General features: G+C 38.7%; 2 protein-coding genes across 2 annotated transcripts; both read left to right on the top strand.

Moving 5' to 3' along the window:
- The first annotated feature begins 4,142 nt into the window (after positions 1 to 4,142).
- Positions 4,143 to 12,655, top strand: LOC112055199 (venom allergen 5 2). Its single transcript, XM_024095212.2, has 6 exons — positions 4,143 to 4,302; positions 7,486 to 7,604; positions 8,371 to 8,452; positions 9,128 to 9,309; positions 10,519 to 10,616; positions 11,905 to 12,655. Exons 1-6 carry the CDS (start codon positions 4,248 to 4,250, stop codon positions 12,020 to 12,022), a joined length of 654 nt encoding a protein of 217 aa, XP_023950980.1. The 5' UTR covers positions 4,143 to 4,247; the 3' UTR covers positions 12,023 to 12,655.
- On the top strand, positions 12,463 to 22,518 carry LOC112055200 (putative serine protease K12H4.7). The gene is made up of 11 exons (XM_052884805.1): positions 12,463 to 12,481; positions 13,187 to 13,242; positions 13,805 to 13,996; positions 14,975 to 15,159; positions 15,975 to 16,207; positions 16,779 to 16,917; positions 17,751 to 17,896; positions 18,572 to 18,694; positions 19,598 to 19,736; positions 20,775 to 20,948; positions 22,353 to 22,518. The coding sequence occupies exons 1-11, from the start codon at positions 12,463 to 12,465 to the stop codon at positions 22,459 to 22,461; spliced, it is 1,515 nt and encodes a 504-aa protein (XP_052740765.1). The 3' UTR covers positions 22,462 to 22,518.
- Positions 22,519 to 22,650: the final 132 nt, after the last annotated feature.

The following is a 22,650-nucleotide window of genomic DNA, read 5'->3' as shown; positions in this document are numbered from 1 at the left end:
ACATACAGACAGACGAAAATTTTACTGATTGCATTTTTGACATCAGTATCGATTACTAATCACCCACTGATAGTTATTTTGAAAATATATTTTATGTACAGAATTGACCTCTCTACAGATTTATTATAAGTAGGTACCTATAGATTATCTTCATTGCGAGGTTGACCAATTAAATTTCCTTATTTCACTGGGGTAGTCGCTCTGTGCGGGGTTGCGTTGAATTTAAATATCTCTGTGGTAGAACGGTCTTAACTAATTCAAAGTCGCACGTGGTTGTACAAAGAGTAAAATATTTTATGGTGGAATTTTGGCGGGTTGGCTACCCCTGGTAGACGTGCTATAGATATTTCACCGTTTTTTTGTAAACTTCTTCATCCCTTCTTTTAATTAATCAACCCAAAGGCATAGACCTACTGTTGCGACATCATTACAAGATACCTAGGTATTGAAAAGTCATAAAAATAACACATACTCACTATATTTTTCTATAAAAGTCATAATATTCAAATAAACTTAATTACAGCAATTTCTTTTCTTATTTATTCGCATAGTTTAAATTAATTGTCAAAATTATACTTCATACTTAGATATAGAATAAATAAAACTTCAATTAATTATAAAGTACCTACATTATATTAACACGATTACAATAAATTACGAAAATTAAGGCTAAATTTTTATCTGTAATTTATTTCTTTGCACAAAAATAGGTTAATGTAAAACAATATTTTTTATAACGACATTACCAATTGTAATCACTATGTAACTTTGGGATACGTTTGTATCATTATAATAATTGTAGTGACTTTATTAATTGCATTCCATCGTTACAATAATCGTATTTTGTCAATCATTATTAACAATTATCAGCCAACTTTAAAGGCCTACTGCTACGACTAGATCACCCTTTATATAATAAAGGGAGATGAAGCTTAAACCCACCACACTGCTTAAATGCGGTTTGGCGAGCTTTAGTGTTACCATTTAGTTCCTGTTGCACAACTTTTCAGTTGTGTGCATTTTAAGAAATTAAATATCACGTGTCTCATACGGTGAAGGAAAAACATCGTATGGAAACCTGTATACCAGAGAATTTTCTTGATTCTTTGCGTGTGTGAAGTCTGCCAATCCGCATTGGGCCAGCGTGGTGGACTATTGGTCTAACCCCTCAATCTGAGAGGAGTTTTGATCTCAACAGTGAGCTGAATATGGGTTAATAATGATAATGATGATGATGATGATGAAGATTTAGTTTTTTAGTTATCGAAAGCTACCGAATGGTAATAAGCGATACCGACGGCTTAAGAAGCTCTCCGAGTGACGAAGGTGTAACTTCCCTTCCCACCTTCAAATGGCAGTTTTTTATTCTTTACAAGATTCCTTGACAATCTCAACTGATGGTAAGTGATAATGCAATCTAAGATTGAAGCGGAAAGCGGGCTATTAACTTGTTAGGAATAGAATGAAAATCCACACCCCTTTCGGTTGCTATACGACATTGTACCAGAACGCTTAATCGCTTGGCGGTACCTTTGCCGGTAGGGTGGTAACTTGCCACGGCCGAAGCCTCCCATCTACTCAGCCGGGGATCGAACCCAGGACCTCAGTCTTGAAATCCACCGCGCATATCACTGCGTCACGGAGGCTGTCAAACGCTGAGAGTTTTTACTGTTCTTAGAACTTGGAAGAAAGAATTATGAAAAGCTTGGTATGTATTTCATAACCCGATCTCGTGATCAAAAGCAATCGGGTCTAACGTTTGCAATTAATAATATTAATTAATCATTATAAAAAGGAAGTAAAATTATTATTAATCTCATTTAACTGGACTAATATTCTGTTATAATATTTTTTTATTATCATATGGAATTCCAGTAACGACGACATTAAAAATTTTTTCAATGATAGAATGCGAAACATCCAACTTTCCGCAGTGACGTAGAGATAAGAAAAACATGTTTTGCTACAGTTTTCAATGTTTATTGTATTTTGTAAGCGATTATGCGCGCTGTCTATCTCCCGTCGTCTTGCTTGCCCATCATGTTATGTTACATTGTCTTAAAGAACATTGTCCTAATGAACATTATCCTAAAGAACATTATTTTGACGCATGCATAATCATTATCATTTTACAATGTACCTACCCATTTACGTACATTAGTATGTTTCACGAGTTCTATGAATTTTGAAACGAGATGATGTTTTGAAAAAAGAAATCCTTGAATGTACATAGTAACATGAAATCCCATTTAAAAGAGTTAATAGGCCGATAGCTCCTGGATTTGATACCTGTTTGCTAGAATATTGGTTCTATTAAAATCTTTCGCTTTGTTGGAGGGTAGGGTAGATAAACTCTGTAATTACGTAATGTCTGCGCTCTACCAGAACTTAGCGCTCCTAAACCAATAGAAAAACTCCAAAACCTGGAGTAGCTACGTAAGGTTAGGTACCTAATCGATTTAGAAAAAGATTTTGATGCGATTTCGTTCGAGTGAATAATAATGTCTTTATTCCCTACATCCAATCTTATTTTCTCTACAACAACGCCATTTTATTCTAAGCTAAACTTTAGCCAATGAATTTGTGATCTTTATCCTCATTATCAACCTATATTCGGCTTACTACCTACCTTACCTATATTCGAGCTCGAGTCTCCTCTCAGAATGAGAGGGGTTAGGCAAATAGTCCACCACGCCGCTCCAGTGCAAATTGACAGACTTCACAGAGAATAAAGAAAATTCTCTGGTATGCAGGTTTCCTCACGATGTTTCCCTTCACCGTTTGAGACACGGTAGATAGAGCCATGATAAATTAGTGGATATGACCTCTGCCTCTTATTCCGGAGGGTTTGTGTTCGAATCTGGTCCGGGCATGCATTTTAAGAAATACCTAAATGTCTGTCTCGGTTAAGGAAATCAATTTGTGATAGGTAAGCAAAAACTAAACCCTGACTGAGTTTGGTGTGGGCTCTTCTCGGACCAAAGCGCTTTGGAACCCTCGTAACTTTAATTTTAAGTTTTCGACTAATTATTTTCACCATATGCCTACCTAATAATATTATTACCTACCTGACAATTCGAAAGTGCTTGTAAACTAAGCCTAATTGAAATAAATGAACTTCGACGACTTTCGTCGAATCTTTATAAAACTTCTTACGTCAGAATGGTCTCCATAGCTCATAGATAGGGACTCGGATTTTCCTTAAAACTAAGGTACTGAGCAAATTTCCATCATACTTTCAAGTACGTACTTATTACTCGTACTTTATACGGCGAATATTGACTCATTTCTATAGTGGACTGATATCAACTTCTTTGTTTATAGTGATAACACTCGTATTTTTTCCGCCATTACAAATGATTCGTTAAGGTTTGACTAATTCTACTTCAGTTTTATATTGTTCATCTAATGAGGATGTATTTTCATTGGGAGAATTAAGTAAAATATGTTAGTTTTTATACAATTTGTCAAACGTTTCTTAGAAGAATCAGCCCCTGTAGCCAATTGGCACGTCGATTCTCCTACGATCGCAAACGCTTCGAAAACCATCGATATATATCATTAGATGGGCCCCTCCTATACTAAAGAACGCACAATTTTATGTCATTAACGTGAAATTACCTAACAAGCGCATGCTGTGAGTGGACGTGGACTTAAAAAATATTTACTGTTTTTTTTTTTAAGTTTAATCTCTTAATTATGCCTTTTTGTTCATTTTGGAAGCGTAAAAAGCCACAACATGAATAAAGAGAAATGTGTTACGAGTGATCACGTACTCAATGTGCGAAACAATGACATTTCCGCGACGCCTTGAGGCCCATCTAACGATTTACGATCGATGTCGAAAACTAGAAAAATATATGGGAAATATATCCCTTGACCTGTCGATAGCAAATGTCATTCCTATACAATCGACTTGCCATTAGGCTACAGGGGCAGAGAAGTAGGTACCTAATTAAAAAACCTGTAAAAGCGCTGATGGATAGACGGACATCCTCATTTGTTTGGGAATCCTATTAATCCTAAAATGAACCTTGAAAATCATCTTTTGAATTAACCGATCGCTTATCGCTCGTCAAGTCTCGGCCTAATATTGTCTGAAGCTGAGTAAAATGACTCAATGCGAACAGTGCCTAAGTGCTAGAGATATGGCTTTACGTTCGTTTATTGTCATGGCTGGATATATAAGCCATTTTTAAGGTGAAACATTCGCAAGCGTGCCTCAGTAGTAGATTTGCGTCCAAACAATGGGTGTTAGAGTGTTTGTTTTTCTATTTTTACTACATGTTACACAGTCCGAGGGTTAGTATACCGTTACATTACCTAAATACATTCACAGCTTAAGTATTTTTTTAAAGAATCTCTTTTTTATAAAATAATCTCTTTATCCGGTATCCGTAGAACATTTGTTACAACTGATTACTATCAAGTTAATTTTTCGTGAGTAGCTTCATCTCGATGAGACGATCAACTTTTTTTATTTACAAAAATTCTAGTTTCTGGTAGCTATCTGAGAGAAATGAAAATTTCTGAGCTTCGGAACGAGATAATGTACCACGCAATTTGTAGGACATTATGGCTGGTATGTTGTTGAACTATTAATTAAGCAACTTAAAAAAAAACAGCTAGTAACAACTTTTAATAACTTCGTTATTGATACAAGTTGGGAGAAGGGTAGTTCATAGCTACCAGAATCAAGAATTCTCTCACGAAAAATTGACTTGATAGTAATCAGTTGTAAAAAATGTTCTACGAATCCCTGACCATTTCCCATTTTATTCAAGTTAAGTTACGAGTATATTCTTTTGTTCCCTCTTTTGTATTTGACTATTTACATGTTTTTGATGTGATAACTTCTTATAGGAGTGTAAACCGCTTCGTAACGTAACGCGTTACGGCGCCACTCTGTCTAGCTTTCCCTTCCCCTTCCGCATACGGTAGCAGGTTTAAGTTATCATTCGCTATAACCAGTAGGTAAAATAGCTTTTGACTTAAGATATTGTATAACTAAATAGGTATAGAAGATTAATCTAATTAATTCGTCATGAAAATTGTTAGGTACACATTTTTCTATCTGTAAATATACGTTTCAAGTATTTATTACTAGAAAACACTCTGCGGTTTCGCGTAGTTTTCGTTCCCGTGGGAATACGGGGATAATAAATAGACCATGTTACTCGTTGAAAATTTAGCTCTATACCTAATGGTGAAAGATTTTTTTAAAATCTTAATAGTTATTGAGGTACCTAAATCTTAACAAACAAAAAAAATCTTATTTGATTATAATATCAGTTAATCTTAGCTTTGGAGGCATGACAATAGCTACATAATTAAGGATCATTTGTAAAATATTTTTTTAATAAATTTAATTATACACTGTGCGTCTATAATCCGCCGCGACATGTATGTATCCATTACGAGAAACTCTATAGTAATATTAAAAAGAAGCTGAAGCACATTCACACGCTATCGAAAAAAAAATTAAAATTGATGAAAAAACTTCAGAACATCCTGTTTCATTCTGTTTGGAAAGAAGAAGTTAATGAACTTTAACCTAGTTTCAGAAATTTTGTTGTTTAATACCTACATACCTACTATTTTTGATACACCTAGTCGGCGGCAGTGTCTTTACTAGGGCTGTTAATAAAATATCGATATATCAAAATATCGACATTATCACTTAATAGCGATAAGTATTCATTACTAATATTTTTATGGACGATATATCGATAGTTCGATATTGAATTGAATTCGTACCAGAATTTAGATATCGATACTAGATATTTTTAACAAGTTTTAATTTTTTATATCCCTCGCAAATTATTTAAACTAAAACATTATCAAACATAATTTACTTTACTTTATTTATACTTTATTACGTTTTTCATATTTTAGTTTATTTAATTGCATTTTATCGAAAATGTCTCTGAAATAAGTAAAACGTAATGTATTCAGATAGTATACACTACTTTACCCTCAAACAAAACTTTAAACATGTTTAATCGTATTAATTTATGTCAATTTAGTTACATAAAAAAATAGTGAAGTTTAATAAATACTTAATTGTTAAAAGTTTTTATTTAGCCGAAACATTTATTTTGAAATTATCGATATATCGAGAATCCGATATTTTAAAAAATAGCAAGCCCTAGTCTTTTGCGGTTTCCTTTTTGATAACGCCGCTCGCCGCCTAACCCGTAACTATTGTCGGCAATGTCCAAAAATAGGTACAGGTAAGAAATGTATCTTTCGATCGTTTCTTATAACGCAAGGTGATTGGTTGGGTCTTAATAATTCGATCATTCGGGTCACGGGTCTTTCGTGTTTTGTGTATCGTTACGGCTCGACTTAAAGTATGTAGTTACTTGAGTCTTAAACTGAACATCCGTAGGACATGAATCGGAACCCTTTTTTTATTCGTTACAAGTTAGCCATCGACTACAATTTCACCTGACGGTAGTGTAGTAAGTAATTATGCAATCTGAAATGGAAACGGACTAACTTATTAGAGGGAGTATTTGAATCCACGGCTTGGCGGTACGTCTTTGTCGGTAGGGTGGTAACGAGCCACGATCGAAGTCTCCCACCAGCCAGGCCTGGACCAAAACACCAATCGGCCCAACCGAGGTTCGAATCCAGGACCTCCGTCTTGTAAATCCACCGCGCACACCACTGCGCCACGAAGGCCGTTAAAATTCCGAACTGTTCGGATTTTAGGTTGCTATTCTGTAGAGTGATGTTGTACGACTGACCGACGAGTATTCGATCCAGATAATTGTTACAAGTCCAATTCAGTGTGGTGAACAAAAATCGTTCGCAGATTATTTGAGGCGCTGACGGCCGCGTCACTCGCTCACGCACAAGTACTGATCGGGTATCAGAGATTCGATCAATCGTGATCGACACAGGTCTAGTACGGGTTAACCCCGTAAATAAAATAAAATTTAATTTAAAGAAATAGGTTAAAGTGAATGACCTCAAAGCTCAAAGGGACCGACGGGCTGCCGACGTGACTGCGGCGAGGAGGTAGGTAGATGTTTGAAAATACAGGATGTGTTAAAATAATCGATTTTTGAAAGTTTATTACAATTGTAACTCCTTGAATTGTACTTTGTTTTTTTTTTTAATAACACTGATGGATAATAGACATTGGGTACATTATGTGGGATTTTGGTTTAAGACGAATAACGTAGCGCGGTGTATAGATTTTACATCAATAGTAGGTAGGTATGTAAACATGTTTACTGCTTATCAAAGGAATTTATTATTTCTAAGACATTTCATTAAGTACTTAATATTTGATTTATTTATATTTTATTAACTTTCACATACTCATACATAATTATACCTAGCTACTTATTACTTGTAGTAGGATTGAAAATGAGAATTAGTCTTACCGGTTGTGGTTTCTCAAGCTTTTTTTTTCACACTTTTAAGAACTTTAATTATTTTAATTAATTATTTTGCTTGTTGTTTTTTTTTCAGTGTTAGATCTAACATGTGATCAAATACGGGCGTTTGTGGACGGACACAACTCGCGTCGACTTCAACTAGCCAAAGGACAAGTTCCGAATCAACCCGCTGCTTCTGAGATGGGAATTATGGTAGGTACATTATCAGAATATCTTATGTGGTAGGTACATTATCAGAATATCTTATGTGGTAGGTACATTTTCAGAATATCTTATGTGGTAGGTACATTTTCAGAATATCTTATGTGGTAGGTACATTTTCAGAATATCTTATGTGGTAGGTACATTATCAGAGTATCTTATGTGGCAGGTAAATTTTCAGAATATCTTATGTGTTAGGTACATTTTCAGAATATCTTATGTGGTAGGTATATTTTCAGAATATTTTATGTGGTAGGTACATTATCAGAATATCTTATCTAGGACTCAGAAGGGCCAGGCTGATAGAAGGGAATATGGAGCTATTTTTAATTTTTTACAAGTTAGCCCTTGACTACAATCTCACCTGATGGTAAGTGATGATGTAACTTGTTAGGGGAGTAGGAAGACGATCTACACCCCTTTCGGTTTCTACACGACATCATGCCGGAACGCTAAATCGCTTGGCGGTACGTCTTTGCCGGTAGGGTGGTAACTAGCCACGGCCAAAGCCTCCCACCAGCCAGGCCTGGGCCATTTAAGAAAACCTCAATGGGTCCAGCCGGGAATCGAACCCGGGACCTCTGTCATGTAAATCCACCGCGCATACCACTGCGCCACGGGGGCCGTCAAAATGGTTTAGTTTATCTCAATATACATTTTTATCCAAATCGGTAAAATTGTTTAGTCATGAATTGGTAACACAAAGACAGGCTTATTTTCAGGTTCACGTTATTAAATATTGGATTTCTTCTTACAGGTGTGGGACAATGAACTAGCAGCAAAGGCAAGAAATTGGTCAGCTAACTACGTATTTAAACACAATCCAGACAGAACAGTTCGTAAGTTTCTAACTCAAAATATAGCTAGCAACTTCTCATCTTACCTACCTTTGATTTGTTAACCTACTAATTAAAAAAGAAAATGAGGTTTCTATGAGCTTTTCTTTTGCTAGAAAGTTTGATTACAATCCGCCGTTATTACCTACAAGCCGTGAAAATTTGGTGTTATAAAGGGAGACACTCATAGATATATCGATTAGAACGGAACGGGAACTACGTGGGTGGAACCGCGGCGCAGCTATAGTTATACATATACGGATTTATTAACAAATAACAATAACTTAGTAAGAAAAATCCAATAAGACCTATGGAATCGATATTGGTAATTTTATATAGTAACGGCAATTTTAGTAGCTGGTAAAGGCAAGATTGAAGTGGCAATGGGCAGGCCACATAGTTCGAAGAGCCGATGGACGTTGGAGTCCCAAGGTGCTGGAATGGCGACCCCGCACCGGAAAGCGCAGTGTTGGTCGACACCCTCAAACTAGATGGACCAAGGACATCAAGCGGGTTTGCAGGAAGCAGCTGGATGCTCGCGGCTCAAAACCGTTTTGTTGTCCAGCAGTGGACGTCCATCGGCTGATAATGATGATTATGAAAGGCAATCAATCAAGGAAAGGCAAAATGAAAGGCAGTCAATTAGTTGATCGGTACAACGCCATATTTGTTCCACAGCATCACGCAGATTCGGCACGGGAGAGAACTTATACTATGCGGGCAACAGCAGAAAAGATTGGGTGCTCAAGGTCGACTCAGCGAATGAAGCTTGGTTCAACGAGTACAAGGACTTCAAGTACGGCCCTCTCGGAGCAGAACACTTCAAAGACCCCAAAAAGCCTGTAGGACATTACACTCAGGTAAATAATAGTAATCTATACTAATACAATAAAGCTGAAGAGTTTGTTTGTTTGTTTGTTTGTTTAATTGAACGCGCTAATCTCTGGAACTACTGGTCCGATTTGAAAAATTCTTTCAGTGTTAGATAGCCCATTTATCGAGGAAGGCTATAGGCTATATATTATCCACATATTCCTACGGGAACGGGAACCACGCGGGTGAAACCGCGCGGCGACAGTTAGTATTTTATAATCATCTCCTTTATCCCACAGTAATTGGGGTCAACAAAATATGTCAATCTCTTCAATTCGTTTCTAGCATTCTTATCATATCAACTTATTCTTCTTCTTCTTACATTTCTTTTTTGGCCTTCCTCTCCTCTTGTGTCCTTCCACTTGCCATTTAAACATTCATTTGGTAATGATTTTCATCCCTCCATATTATATGTCCATATCAAACTAACCTTTTACGCCTCAACTTTTCTGTCATTACTTTTAGACTTCCTCTTATAAATCACTACTCATTCCTTATTTTATCCACTCTTGTCAAACCATACATCGAATTATGTGGCCTGCCCTTTGCCACTTCAGCTTCGCGACTCGCTGAGCTATGTCAGTGTCTTTGGTTCTACGGATCTCCTCATTTCTGATTCGATGACGCAGAGAAACTCCAAGCATAGCTCGCTCCATCGCCCGCTGAGTGATTTTGAGCCTTCTAAAAAGGCCCATAGCTAGCAACCAAGTCTCGAATCCGTATGTAATCGCTGGCAACATGTACTATTCGAAGACTTTCGTCTTCACTGAGGATTTTAGCAAAGATGTCGCGGAGTTTTCCGAACTCTGAGACTTTCCAGAGACTCTACCATAATGACCACATCGTCGGCAAACCGTAGTTGAGTGATGTTCTCACCATTGATGTTGATCCGTTTCCAGTCCAGAAGCTTAAAGACATCATCCAATGTGGCGGTAAATAGCTTCGAGGAGATTACATCTCCCTGCCGCACTCCTCGCTGCAATTGAATTGGCTTTGTAGTCTGATCCTGTATACTGTAAATAATAATCACCATGTTTTTTTTATGAGCAATAAGTGTTATACACGTCAAGTCTTAACTATGGCACCATAGTGGTTCTACAATTATGAGAATAGTCATTAAATAAAATATACTTAGAATATAAAGAATTTATTTGTCATGACTGCAATGATCGCTCTTTCATAATATATCATTGCAGATGGCGTGGTGGAACTCAGTGTACCTCGGATGTGCAGTGTCAACGAAGCTTGAGAAGGGAATGAAAGCCTACTATGTCGTTTGTAACTATGGACCAAGGTATCTCTCTTTATAAGCTATTTTTATCTATACCTACTGTACAGAATTGACCTCTCTACAAATTATAATAATTTGTAGAGAGGTCAATTCTGTACATGAAATATATTTCCAAAATAACTATGAGGGGGTGAATAGTGATCCATACTAATGCAATCAGTATCGATGTCTGTCTGTCTGTATGTTTGTTATAGAAATAAAAACTACTCGACGGATATTTACTAAACTTGGTACAATTATTCTTCATACTCTGGGCAGGTTATATAGATAGTATACTTTTCATCACGCTACGATCAATAGGAGCAGAGCAGTGAAGGGAAATGTTGGAAAAACGAGAGAAGTTTCTCCATTTTTACAGCGATACTACTGTAAGGGCTGGATTAAAGAGGTCTAAAGGCGGACGAAGTCGTGGACGTCTGCTAGTGTATTATAAGCTCAGACGAATTTATTAATAAGGACCTGCCTCGCTAGTTAGTCGCTAGTCAAAGATCGATCAAACGCGTTTATAAAAACTTGCTATTGAATCGATGTTTCATTGTTGTAATAGTTTTTGTTGTCTAAAGAGCTCCCTGAAAATACCAGTTTGTATACCTAGTTAAATGACATAAAAAACAGCCAACAACTTTTAGTTTACTAAAACATGAAGTTACTTTGCAATTGTAAGTACATGTTTATATGTTAATTATATAAAAACAATATCTAAAAAGAATCGATTCTTCAGCTGGAACAGCTAAACATCGATAAAGTAATCGAATAATCTGTGGTGATGACTGTAAGCGATGTGTTTGTTATTATGTGTAAAATTACACTTGTGTGAAGACACTTACAGAAGTGGATTACAAAAATAATAAAACCAATGTCGAACAAAGGTATGGTTAGGTAGTAGGTATGGTATAGGTATGATTCACAATATTTGTCAGGACAACTTAATTAACAAATCAAACTGTAACCAAAATAAGACTTTCGAATGGCAGAGAATACCTTGCGCAGTCTCAGAACTTTAGAACAGAGTCAGATGCTGCAGATGCAGATGATCAAGTTAATCTATCCCGAGTAACCCATAAAAAATTACACAACAAGAAATGTGGGCGGCTCGAACACCACGAGAATACTGAAGCCGACCGTATGGTGAGCGGCTTATATCGCCAGTCGCTATCCCTCTCTAACTCCCTACTCCTTGCGAGGGAAACAAGTCACGCCACCTAGCGTCGGCACGAGCCAACACGACATCGAGCGACGTCCTATCCGTCTCAGACTACTATTTCCTACAATAGATTATTTATTGTTACAGCGGCAACTACATGCGCCAGGCTCCATACAAAGCCTCCGGTGCGAGCAATAAGCTGGTCTGCAAAGGTGTAGGCAACTGCGAGCTTCTTTATGGAGAAATATGTGGACCATATACATAGATCGTTACCAACTTAGCGACTTGCCCGAACAATTGACAACGAAATAATCAAATAATCATACACCTTTAGATGCACGCGACAGATAAAGCCATGTAAATTAAAATTACTATCATCAATATCAGCCTTAGACTAATTACTATAGTACCTGCGTCGCTAGGTTACTCCTCTGCCAAAACTATATGATCATGATCAAACTTGTTCATACAAAATGCATAAAATCAATGTTTCATTGTGTTAAAATTAAGTACACGTGTGTTTATTGTGAGGACACAGGATATATATATATTTTATATTTTTGTTAAATAAGCAATATAACCCTAGAGTTATGGAAAATACTACATTCTGAGCTGCCAGCTTCCAGCGGCTACCTGCAACCCATTTATTATCTCCGGTCCACTAGGGAGTCGAAAGTACTATAGGTAAGGTCTGATGCAATCATTATGACGTATGAGCTGTGCAGTACAAGATTTTAGGTAACACCGGTTACGTAAGGGCGCGGCGGCAGGGCATCGAACCGCGGCAATTGAGGCAATTACCGAAAATTATTACCGAAATTTAATTATATTTTTTTTAAATTGTAAATATCATATTATGAAATAGATTGCATTGTTCACTTAAAAATCGTTTTATTATTTCCATCGTGTACCTTGGTCAATGACCTCCCTTTAGCCGAAATAAATATAAGAAAAACAAACTTAAATTCAAATTATTAAAGAATTTTCGTAAATAAAAAAGTTGATCGTCTCATCGAGATGAAGCTACTCACGGAAAATTAACTTGTTAGTAATCAGGTGTTAAAAATGTTCTACGGATCCCTGACTATGTATATTTAAATATTTTAAATATAATGGATATTTTTTAAAATTCCCGTTTTTCAAAATTCCTAATCTATTCTGAGACGTATATGTTTAGTTTTACCCTAACAGGTGTTAGGGTAAAACTCAATAACGAATCTTTTTGTAAATCAGTTAAAACTAACTCGTGTACAAAATACGCGACCTTAACTCACTTGATATTAGATAAATTAGACATTTAGGACTATTATAGTGCAATATACTTTGTAGATTGTGTGAAATTATGTTAGATATCAAGTAATTTGTCTCATAATCGATTTATAATCTTTTGATTGGAGATAGTGTTTGCCCTGAATTTTTGTTTCTGCAGTGAAATCATTCCAGTCGTGTAAGGCCACGAATGTTTATTGTGGATTAGTAATAATGGTAAGTCTTTTTACACATTTAAAAACTAAAAACTTATTAAGTAAACCATGTACCTAGATAGATTAAACAAAGTTAGCCATTACGAGCATAGGCACAACAGTTGGGTATTCCATATACTTCAAGGATACTCACTTACAATCTTTTGAAAAGGTTCAACCTGATTTCATCAAACATAGAGATACCCACAGAAAAAAAAACGCTAGAGCTACCTTCTACACTAAAAAGCGAATAATAACATCGTAGCTATCATTCTATCAACAAATCGCTTTGAAGGCGGTGCTATAACCATAGAAAACATGTACAAGTATATAACCCTAATTTTATTATTCTTGTGTAAGTACCTCTACCTACCTACGTAGGTAATATACGACAATATACCTAGATCGTAGGTAGCTCATTTTACCCAATTTCGCAGTGTTATTTGAAGGGGGAAATTACGTGATAATCGTCGAAAATAACCCTAACCCTAATAGATATAATAAACTATTGACGTCCAAAAACATAATGAAATCTTGTTAAATAAATCTATGTACCTAAATTAAATCTTTTTTGGTTTTTATAGATTAAACTGTGTATTGTCGTGTGTGCAATTTTCGCATCAACATGGGCGGAACGAAGGTTCATCGATCCATTTCGCACGGTCTTCGATCCACCGACGGAGTTCCAACCTCTGACCACCGATGACGTGAAGACGGCGTGGATCGATATGCCGATCGACCATTTTGATCCACAAAATCGGGACACGTATCGTATGGTATGTATTTTTTAAATAAAGTGTTAAGGAATACTTGGACGGTTGAGGGTCTGTTGAGGACCTGGCCTTGAAATTTGCTACCTATTCCAAAGCTACCACAGTTTAAATCCATAATTAGTATACTTAGCTATAGTAAGAGCATAAGCTTACAAACTTTCTGCCTTCATAAAATGAGCTATCGTTGGCTCTCGGTTCATATATTTTTAATCAAACAAGCTCTTTTAACCCTATAGAAGTGGGTACGACAAAAGCTCCATTCGGGCGGTAATCGTATCCTCACCGTGTAGGACCACGTCATAGGTGAACCTGGCTTCAAGTTATGAATAAAATGATGCAAATAAACTTAATATTGAATAGGTTAAAGGGTCAGACATCGATCGTAGATCGTTAGATGGGCCTCAAAGCGTCGCGGAATTGTCATTGGTTTCGCACATTGAGTACGTCATCACTATAACACATTCTTTGTTCATGTTGTGGCTTGTGTTTTTACACTTTCAAAATGAACAGGAAGACATAATTTTTAATTAGTAAATATTTTTTTAAGTCCACGAACACTCACAGCATGCGCTTGTTACGTACTAAAATAAGATGTGCGTGCACGTCTTTTGGTTATGACATAAAATTGTGCGTTCTTTCATATGGAGGGGTCCATCTAACGATTTATATCGATGGGGTCAGACTCATTTTTAATGATTAACAACATTAATACCTAATCAATTTCATAGGATAAAAAAGTCGTTAGCTTTAAGCAACCTCACTTTCATCTTCGTTTCTACTTAATACCCATTCATGGATGTTTGTTACTCTTTCACGCAAAAAATACTGAATGGATTTGACTTAAATTTGCATTGAATATAGATTATATACTGGTTTAATACATAGACTACTTTTTATTATGAAAAATCCATGGTCCCCGCGAAAAATGATTGTGGAAAGTGAATTTTACGCGTCCTATAATGCAAATATACCCATTTTCAGCGATATATGTACAACGATGAGTTCTTCGGTGGCAATGGCAGTCCAGTCTTTATTCTAGTGGGCGGAGAATGGGACATAGTGCCCGGTTGGTTGCGAGCTGGGAACATGTATCTCATAGCTCAGGAGAATCGTGGCCACCAGATATACACCGAACACAGATACTACGGGGAGAGTTTGCCTTATCAGTAAGTTTTATTAACGTCCTTCACCAATTTGATCGCTATCGAATTAATGAATTTATCAGTTGTAGAGAGAATTAAATAGGTAATTATGCTGAGTTCGCAATTAAGCCTCTATAGTTCGAATATTTAACTATGGATTGACGAACTGATATTTATATAAGTATCTACGTAAACAGTTTATACGCTTACTTAGCACCAGGCTAAGAATAAAATAACTTTAAATAGTTTAAACAACTAAAAAACACTCTTTAAGCGCGCATTAAAAATTACAAATATTGGATTAAGTCACGTGATTTTTTTCGTATTCCTGACAGCAAACCCTTTCATTTGATATCACTATCATGGGGGTGGATTTCAATCAGCCAATCCGCCATCTTGGGGAGGCCGCCATTTTGGATTTATAATTACGTTTCTTAGCTAGTGATGTATTGTCATCAGGACTCAGATCGCAAGATTTCATCCTAATCGAAGACCGGGCAGTGGGTCAAATTAAGATTCCAAGATTTGATTTTCTTACATACATAGTTGCGTGTTAAAAATATTGATAAATCCTTCAATCCTTATTATAGGTAGGTAGGTATCCTTTTTGTATCAAGTTCACCATTTTATTAGACAAGTATCCTACTAATATTGTAAACGCAAAAGTTTATAAGGAACTACCGGATTAAATATGGCTAAAATTAAGAATTGAGATAGGTACACTATAGGTACCTACATAGGCAACTTTTTATTCCAGAAAATTCCATGTGAAAGATTGAACTGCGTGCGTCGTCTAATAACAACATTATTATAATAAACTAAATAAAATAAATTTTCAGGAACTTAACAACAGAAAACCTTCGATTCCTGAACGTGGACCAGGCTCTAGCCGACCTCGCTTACTTCATTGAGGACCTGAAACAGACACCGAGGTTTGCAAACAGCAAGATAGTGTTATACGGAGGATCGTATGCTGCTAACATGGTGCTGTGGTTCAAGCAAAGATACCCACACCTGGTTGTGGGTGGTGTAGCTTCTAGCGGCCCTATAAAGGGTCAAGTTGATTTTACTGGTGAGTTTTAAGATTTGAAATCTAAACGCACCATCCATTTTAAAATGCACCATTTTTGTCTATACCTACTAATATTATAAAGCTGAAGAGTTGTTGGTTAGGTTGGTTGAACGCGTTATTCTCTGGAACTACTGGTCCGATTTGAAAAATTCTTTCAGTGTTAGATAGCCCATTTATCGAGGAAGGCTACAGGCTATATATTATCTCCCTACTCCTACGGAAACGGGAACCACGCGGGTGAAACCGCGGGACGTTAGCTAGTTTTAATCTATATACCTACCTACTTAAACTGCGAAGCTTCTGTTCTGTGCGAACTTCGAAGCGTTAGCGATCGTAGAAAGAGAATCGACGTGCCACCTGGCTAAAGGGGCTTGATAAATTCTTTTACCATTGGAATTCTGCATTAACACGAATAACTATAGGCTATATCTTATCCCCATATTCCCGGGAACGGGAACTTGAACCCCGTGAACTTGAAACCGTGTGGCGTCTTTGAGCAAACTACACTACACACACACTACACTATTTAGTATCCAAATGTAGTAACGTACTCTGAAATTTAATTTTGCAGGGTACTTGGAGGTGGTGCACAGCGCATTTTCCTCAGAAGGCGGATCAGGATGCATTTCCACGATCAGGCAAGGCATCACAGAGACCATCGCTGCTATGAGAACTGCTGCTGGTCGGCAAAGCTTAGAAAAAGCTTACAGGTACGTACGTTTTGTATTCTACTCCTACATACTCTTACTCGTAAGTACCTGTATAGACTCTTTGTACATAACAGTAGGTAGAATCTTATCATTAATCTATTTAATTTGCCATTCTCGTCCCTTTGACAGGAGAGGGCTAATTGGACCTTAGACCCTTCTCACTGCCCTGATAGGGGTTGGTACACCACCTACTTCCTAACTACTGAGGCTATCTTAGAAGAAAAAACTTCAAAGAGCGCATCACATAAGTCTAGAGTCTGCAATTCTCCCCTCATAAGGTTAGGGTCCCATATCGGGATGCCCAACATGTAGAGTTTACGATCCCCACCGGAAGACGCAGTGTTGGTAGACTCCTTTCTAATTGGACCGATAACTTCAAATGGGAGTCGCTGGATACATGCATCTCACGACAATGCGGCCTGCTGTTTGGAAATCTAGACTAGGGACCTATATCTAGCAATGGTCTGATGATGATAGTTTTTTTAATTTTTGCCAAATCTTTTTAAATATGGCAAATATTCCCAGTCCTCTCCAACTAGTCGTAAAAGTCTATATTAGGAATGGGTACGACAATATCGCAATAGTCCAGCGAGTGAGGATTAAGCCACGATCTCTCTAGACACGGTTTTGAGGCTTAAATATGTATATTAAAACTAGCTGACGACCCGTGGTTCCCGTTCCCGTAAAAGTACGGGGATAATATATAGCCTATAGCCTTCCTAGATAAATGGGCTATCTAACACTGACAGATTTTTCAATTCGTTCTGAGACTAGCGCGTACAAACTCTTCAGCTTTATAATATTAGTATAGATGTACCTATTTCTATATGCAGGCTATGCAGTCCACTGAAGTACGACAGTCCCTTCGACTTGGGCGTATTCTCAGGGCTCATCAGCTGGTCGTTTTCCACTTCGGTGCAGCAAGCACGCCCCGGGACTCTTATCGCCATTTGCAATAACTTCGCTAACAACGTCTATGGTAATAATACCTACGTATTAATTATACTTTGTTTGCTTACTTCTATTCTTTATCATTTATCACTATTAACCCCATACGCAAAAACATCTGTGTCTGCCCTCAGTGTCGCCGCACACGGGCCACACGCGACAGCCACAAACGCTGCCACAAGAAGCAAGTAGGGGCCATAGAAGTTGCTGAAGCGCGCGACAGCCACTTGTGGCCGGTGGTCGACGCTTGTGGTCGGTGGCTGCTACTTTTCGCCTCTAACAGGTTTACTGAGATAAGAGAGAGAGGTGTGCGGAATCGCGCGAGTGGCTAGTGTCAGCGTTTAGTGACCGGTGCGGGCCACAAGAAGCGAGCAGCGACGATTGTAGCGTGTGGCGGACACTGGCGTCAACCGTGTGCGGCGAGTCCATATAAAATGTGTGAAAACTACAGGAAATATGCCGGTAGCGGCGTTTTGTGGTTGTGGCCGGTGCTCCTTGTGCGAGAACCCTTATAGCTTGCGAACGAATGGACCAATTTTAATGATGTGATCAATTTCAGCCAATAGAGGTCCTATGGACATATCTACGCCTCTTGTAATCAATTGTCGTCGATCACTCAGAGATACTCCGAGAGTAGCTCGCTCTGTCGCTCGCTGGGTGTAAAGTTAAGTAATTGATTTCAATCAAAAATATTTTGTGCAACTAGGTACAACTCCAATGGAGCAGATCGGTGGCTACATAGCGTCTACCCGCAACCTGCCGGCGGACGACTGCTGGGACATAGACTATGAGAGCTACGTCGAAAGATATCGCACGCGAAATGACAATTGTAAGTATATCTACATGGTGATACATCTCTAGCGAAGTTGGAAATAGCTTATGGCGTGTCCACATAACGCGGAAATCGTGAACGGCACTATTAACAACCCATATTCGGATGCGGTCGTTGGACGTACAAGATTGGCTTGGCTGATTGAGGTTTTCTTAATAGGTCCAGGTCTGGCTGATGGGAGGATGCAGCCGTGGCTAGTTACCACCCTATCGACAAAGACTTACCGCCAAGCGATTTAGCGTTCCGGTTTAATGTTGTGTAGAAACCGAAAGGGTGTGGATTTTAATCCTCCTCCTCATCATCATAATATCATCTTAGATTGTATCATCACTTAGTGAGATTGTAGTCAAGGTCTAACTTGTAAAGAATAAAAAAACTGTTCAGCACGAGTTTCCACTCAGAATGAGGGGTTAGGCCCTAGTCCAAATGTGGATTGGCAGACTTCACACACATAGAGAATTAAGAAAATTCTCAGGTATGCAGGTTTCCTCACGATGTTTTTTCTTCACATAACTGAAAATTTGGAAGTGCATGCCCCGGACCGGAATCGAACAAACGCCCGTCGAATCGAAGGCAGGAGCCACATCCATTAGGCTGTCACATTCATCACTATTACCTCGTGACCCGTGAGGTTTAACAAGGAAGACTCTTAACATTTTTAACGCACATTGAAGCAGGGTGAAGAGTCTAAGCTTCATAATTATACCCCCTCTCTTAAAAGTAGGGAGGTCCTACTGGCTAATAATGATGATTACGAAGGGTAATGTCCTCTTCCCTTTACCCTTTCAACGCACATTGAAGCAGGCTGAAGAGTCTAAGCTTAAAACCCCCTCTCCTATAAGTAGGGAGTGGTCCTACTATCTAGTAATGATGATTACGAAGGGTAATGTCATCTTCCAGCGCGCGCGTGGTACTACCAGACGTGCACGGAGTACGGCTACTACCAGACGGCGCCGCGGGTCGGCACAGTGTTCGACGGTCTCGTGTGGCTCAGTGTGCCCTTCTACGTCGACGTGTGCAAGCAGGCCTACGACCCCAAGTTAGTAGAACCTCTTGTGTTATAGTTTGCCGCGTGTGGTAAAAAGGTAAGGTGGCAAAGAAAAGCGTGTTTATCGATCGCCGTTCACTGTTCAACTGACTTAATAGTTAATATTACCAAATACATTGGGTTAGTAATGTGTTCTTAAGTTGTTATTTGTTAGTGTGGCCTGCACGCCACATGTGCATTGTGCAGGCCACATGTCGGGTTACATTTTGGTACGTTATAAACTTATGGATAATCTACGAACTAAATATTAATGTGGATACGCTAATAATGATTAAACAATAATATTTGTATGGATTATGCTACAATAGCCTGGCAAATTCGTTCGTAACACTGCCTATGGTCCACGGGGGCCAGGAGGGCGATAGCGATGCCCCGCGTGCACGACTTCATACGCCGCGCAGCCCTTCCCTCTGCACCGCGCGCTCGACTTCACACCCGCACAGTCCTTCCCCTCCCGTCTCCCTAACCAATGCGGAATTTTGATGACTTTTCACAGTAGCTATAGTTCGTGCGCTTTAGCATGGTGCGGGTGACAGTTCGTTTCACTCTTGAACGTTTGCTGCGATTCACGATAATAGTAGGTACCTACACATTATGCACGACATACAGGCAACTGTCACCCGCATCATGCTACAGCTTGAACAACTTTGCTACAAGTCACTCATAGTCTTGACCTCTTATAATAAAAGGACGCCCCATCATGTAGAAAATTTCACTTAAAATCTGGTCAATTTTGCTTAGACAGTTTTAAAGAAAGTTATACGTAAAGGCCGTAAAGGTCCAATATTCAATAAAATCCCGAAATCAGAGCAAATTCAACCTTAAGAATTGATTTTAAGGTTGAATTTGCAAATGCGACTACTTGAATTGAGTGCCAAGAAGTTTTTTGGCACTAATTGAGTGGGGACGTTTTTTGGACGCTGATTGTGCATCCACTTTTTAATAGGAGATCGATGGTGAATAAGCATAATTGTAGTCAAACGCGAGCCCATCTTTCATTAAAAGAAAACCTTCGACTAATAATTTTAGATTCGACGAGGCTTTCGTGTCGGACGCGGTGGAGCGAGTGAACCTGGTATTCGGCGCGCTGCAGCCAGACGTCAACAGCACCATCAACATCCACGGCGCCATCGACCCCTGGCACGCGCTGGGCGTGCACGACCGGGACCTTAAGGAGGGCTCGCCCACCATCACCGTCCCCAGGTCCCCAATCATTATCAACCTCAGACCAATTATAGAAGGACCTGTATCGCACTCATAGTCACGAACAAAATTGTCTGTCATTTTCTGAAGAAAACGAACTTAGATTTGGTGATTTATCTTATACTAAACTAGAAGTTTTTGCCCGTTTTTTACACCATTCAATTATACAAAAAGGTATTTTTACGGAGCTCTTTAACCGACGAACACGATAACAACTATGAAACTTCGATTCTATAAACACAGTTTTTATAATCGCATTAGATCGTTGATCATTTACTTTGACAGAAAAGTAACGTCTAGCGAGGCAGGTTATCAACCCATATTCAACTCACTGCTAAGCTCGAGTCTCCTCTCAGAGAGAGCTCTGAGAGGGGTTAGGCCAATAGTCCACCACGCTGGCCCAATGCGAATTGGCAGACTTTACACACGCAGAGAATTAAAAAATATCTCAGGTATGCAGGTTGCCTTACGATGGTTTTCTTTCACCGAGACACGTGATATTTAATTTTTTTTTAATGCACACAACTGAAAAGGAGGTGCGTGCCCCGGACCGGATTCGAACCCACATCCTCCGGAATCGGAGACAGAGGTCATATCCACTGGGCTATCACGGCTATGCAGCCAGGTAACTCTTTAAAAAAAATGAATATTTGTCATATGGCCAATATTCCCATTTCCCTTCAACTAGTCGGGAAATATTGTATTAGGAGTGGGTACGACAATAGACCAACGGGGCGGGGATCGAATCACCATCCCTTGGTGATGAGTCCGACCGCTTTTACTGTTGAGCTACTGAGTTGCAACCCGTAGACTAATTTACTAAGAGACGACCGAGAAAATCATCGCATCGCATCGCCTTTAGACCTCCTTAATCAGGCCCTGTCGCAAAATCCGTTCTTAGTGGACGTCTACTACCTACAAACTACCTCCCTGCCAAATTCATCTTTGGACGAAGAGCTTTCGAGATTTTGTGATGAATGACCTTACGCATTTATATGTTAAGAAGATACAATGCCGTAGCACCCCTTAAACCTTAGTGAATAGGCATCTTATAGGCAAGCGCGTTCCTTAGGCTACATCTACACTTACGGAGGTCCTGGTTCGATCCCCGGCTGGACAGATTGAGTTTTTCTTAATTGGTCCAGGTCTGGCTGGTGGGAGGCTTTGGCCGTGGCTGGTCCACCCTACCGGCAAAGACGTACCGCCAAGCTATTTAGCGGTACAATGCCGTGTAGAAACCGAAAGGAGTTAGGATTTCATCCTACTCTTAACAAGTTAGCCCGCTTACTACCATCAGGTGAATTTTCTAGTCACGGGCTAACTTGTAAAGAATAAAAAATAAAAAAATGGTCGTGGTCAAGCGCGAGCTTATTCCTTAAATAAAAAAATCTTGTTAATTTTCAGAGCGTCGCATTGCTTCGACATGCAAGGTTGGCGCGTATCGGATACCATCGCAATGACCAACGCCCAGCAGTTCGCGCGGCGAACGGTGGCACAGTGGCTGGCGGACTAGTCAAAATATACTTATATTGAACTGTTGGTGTCGTCAATAAATCTTAATTTTATTTATTTAACTATTCATTTAATTTGACATATTCAGTGACACATTGCACATAGGTTGGTAAATATTTTCTCTATTTAATTTCTTATCCCAAATAAATAACAGATAAGAGTATATATTCCTTAGGGTTCATTTACACGA

Source organism: Bicyclus anynana, chromosome 12 (genome assembly GCF_947172395.1).
Source record: "Bicyclus anynana chromosome 12, ilBicAnyn1.1, whole genome shotgun sequence".
In the NCBI taxonomy this organism is placed as follows: Eukaryota; Metazoa; Arthropoda; class Insecta; order Lepidoptera; family Nymphalidae; genus Bicyclus; species Bicyclus anynana.
This window is presented reverse-complemented; position numbering and strand designations above follow the sequence as displayed.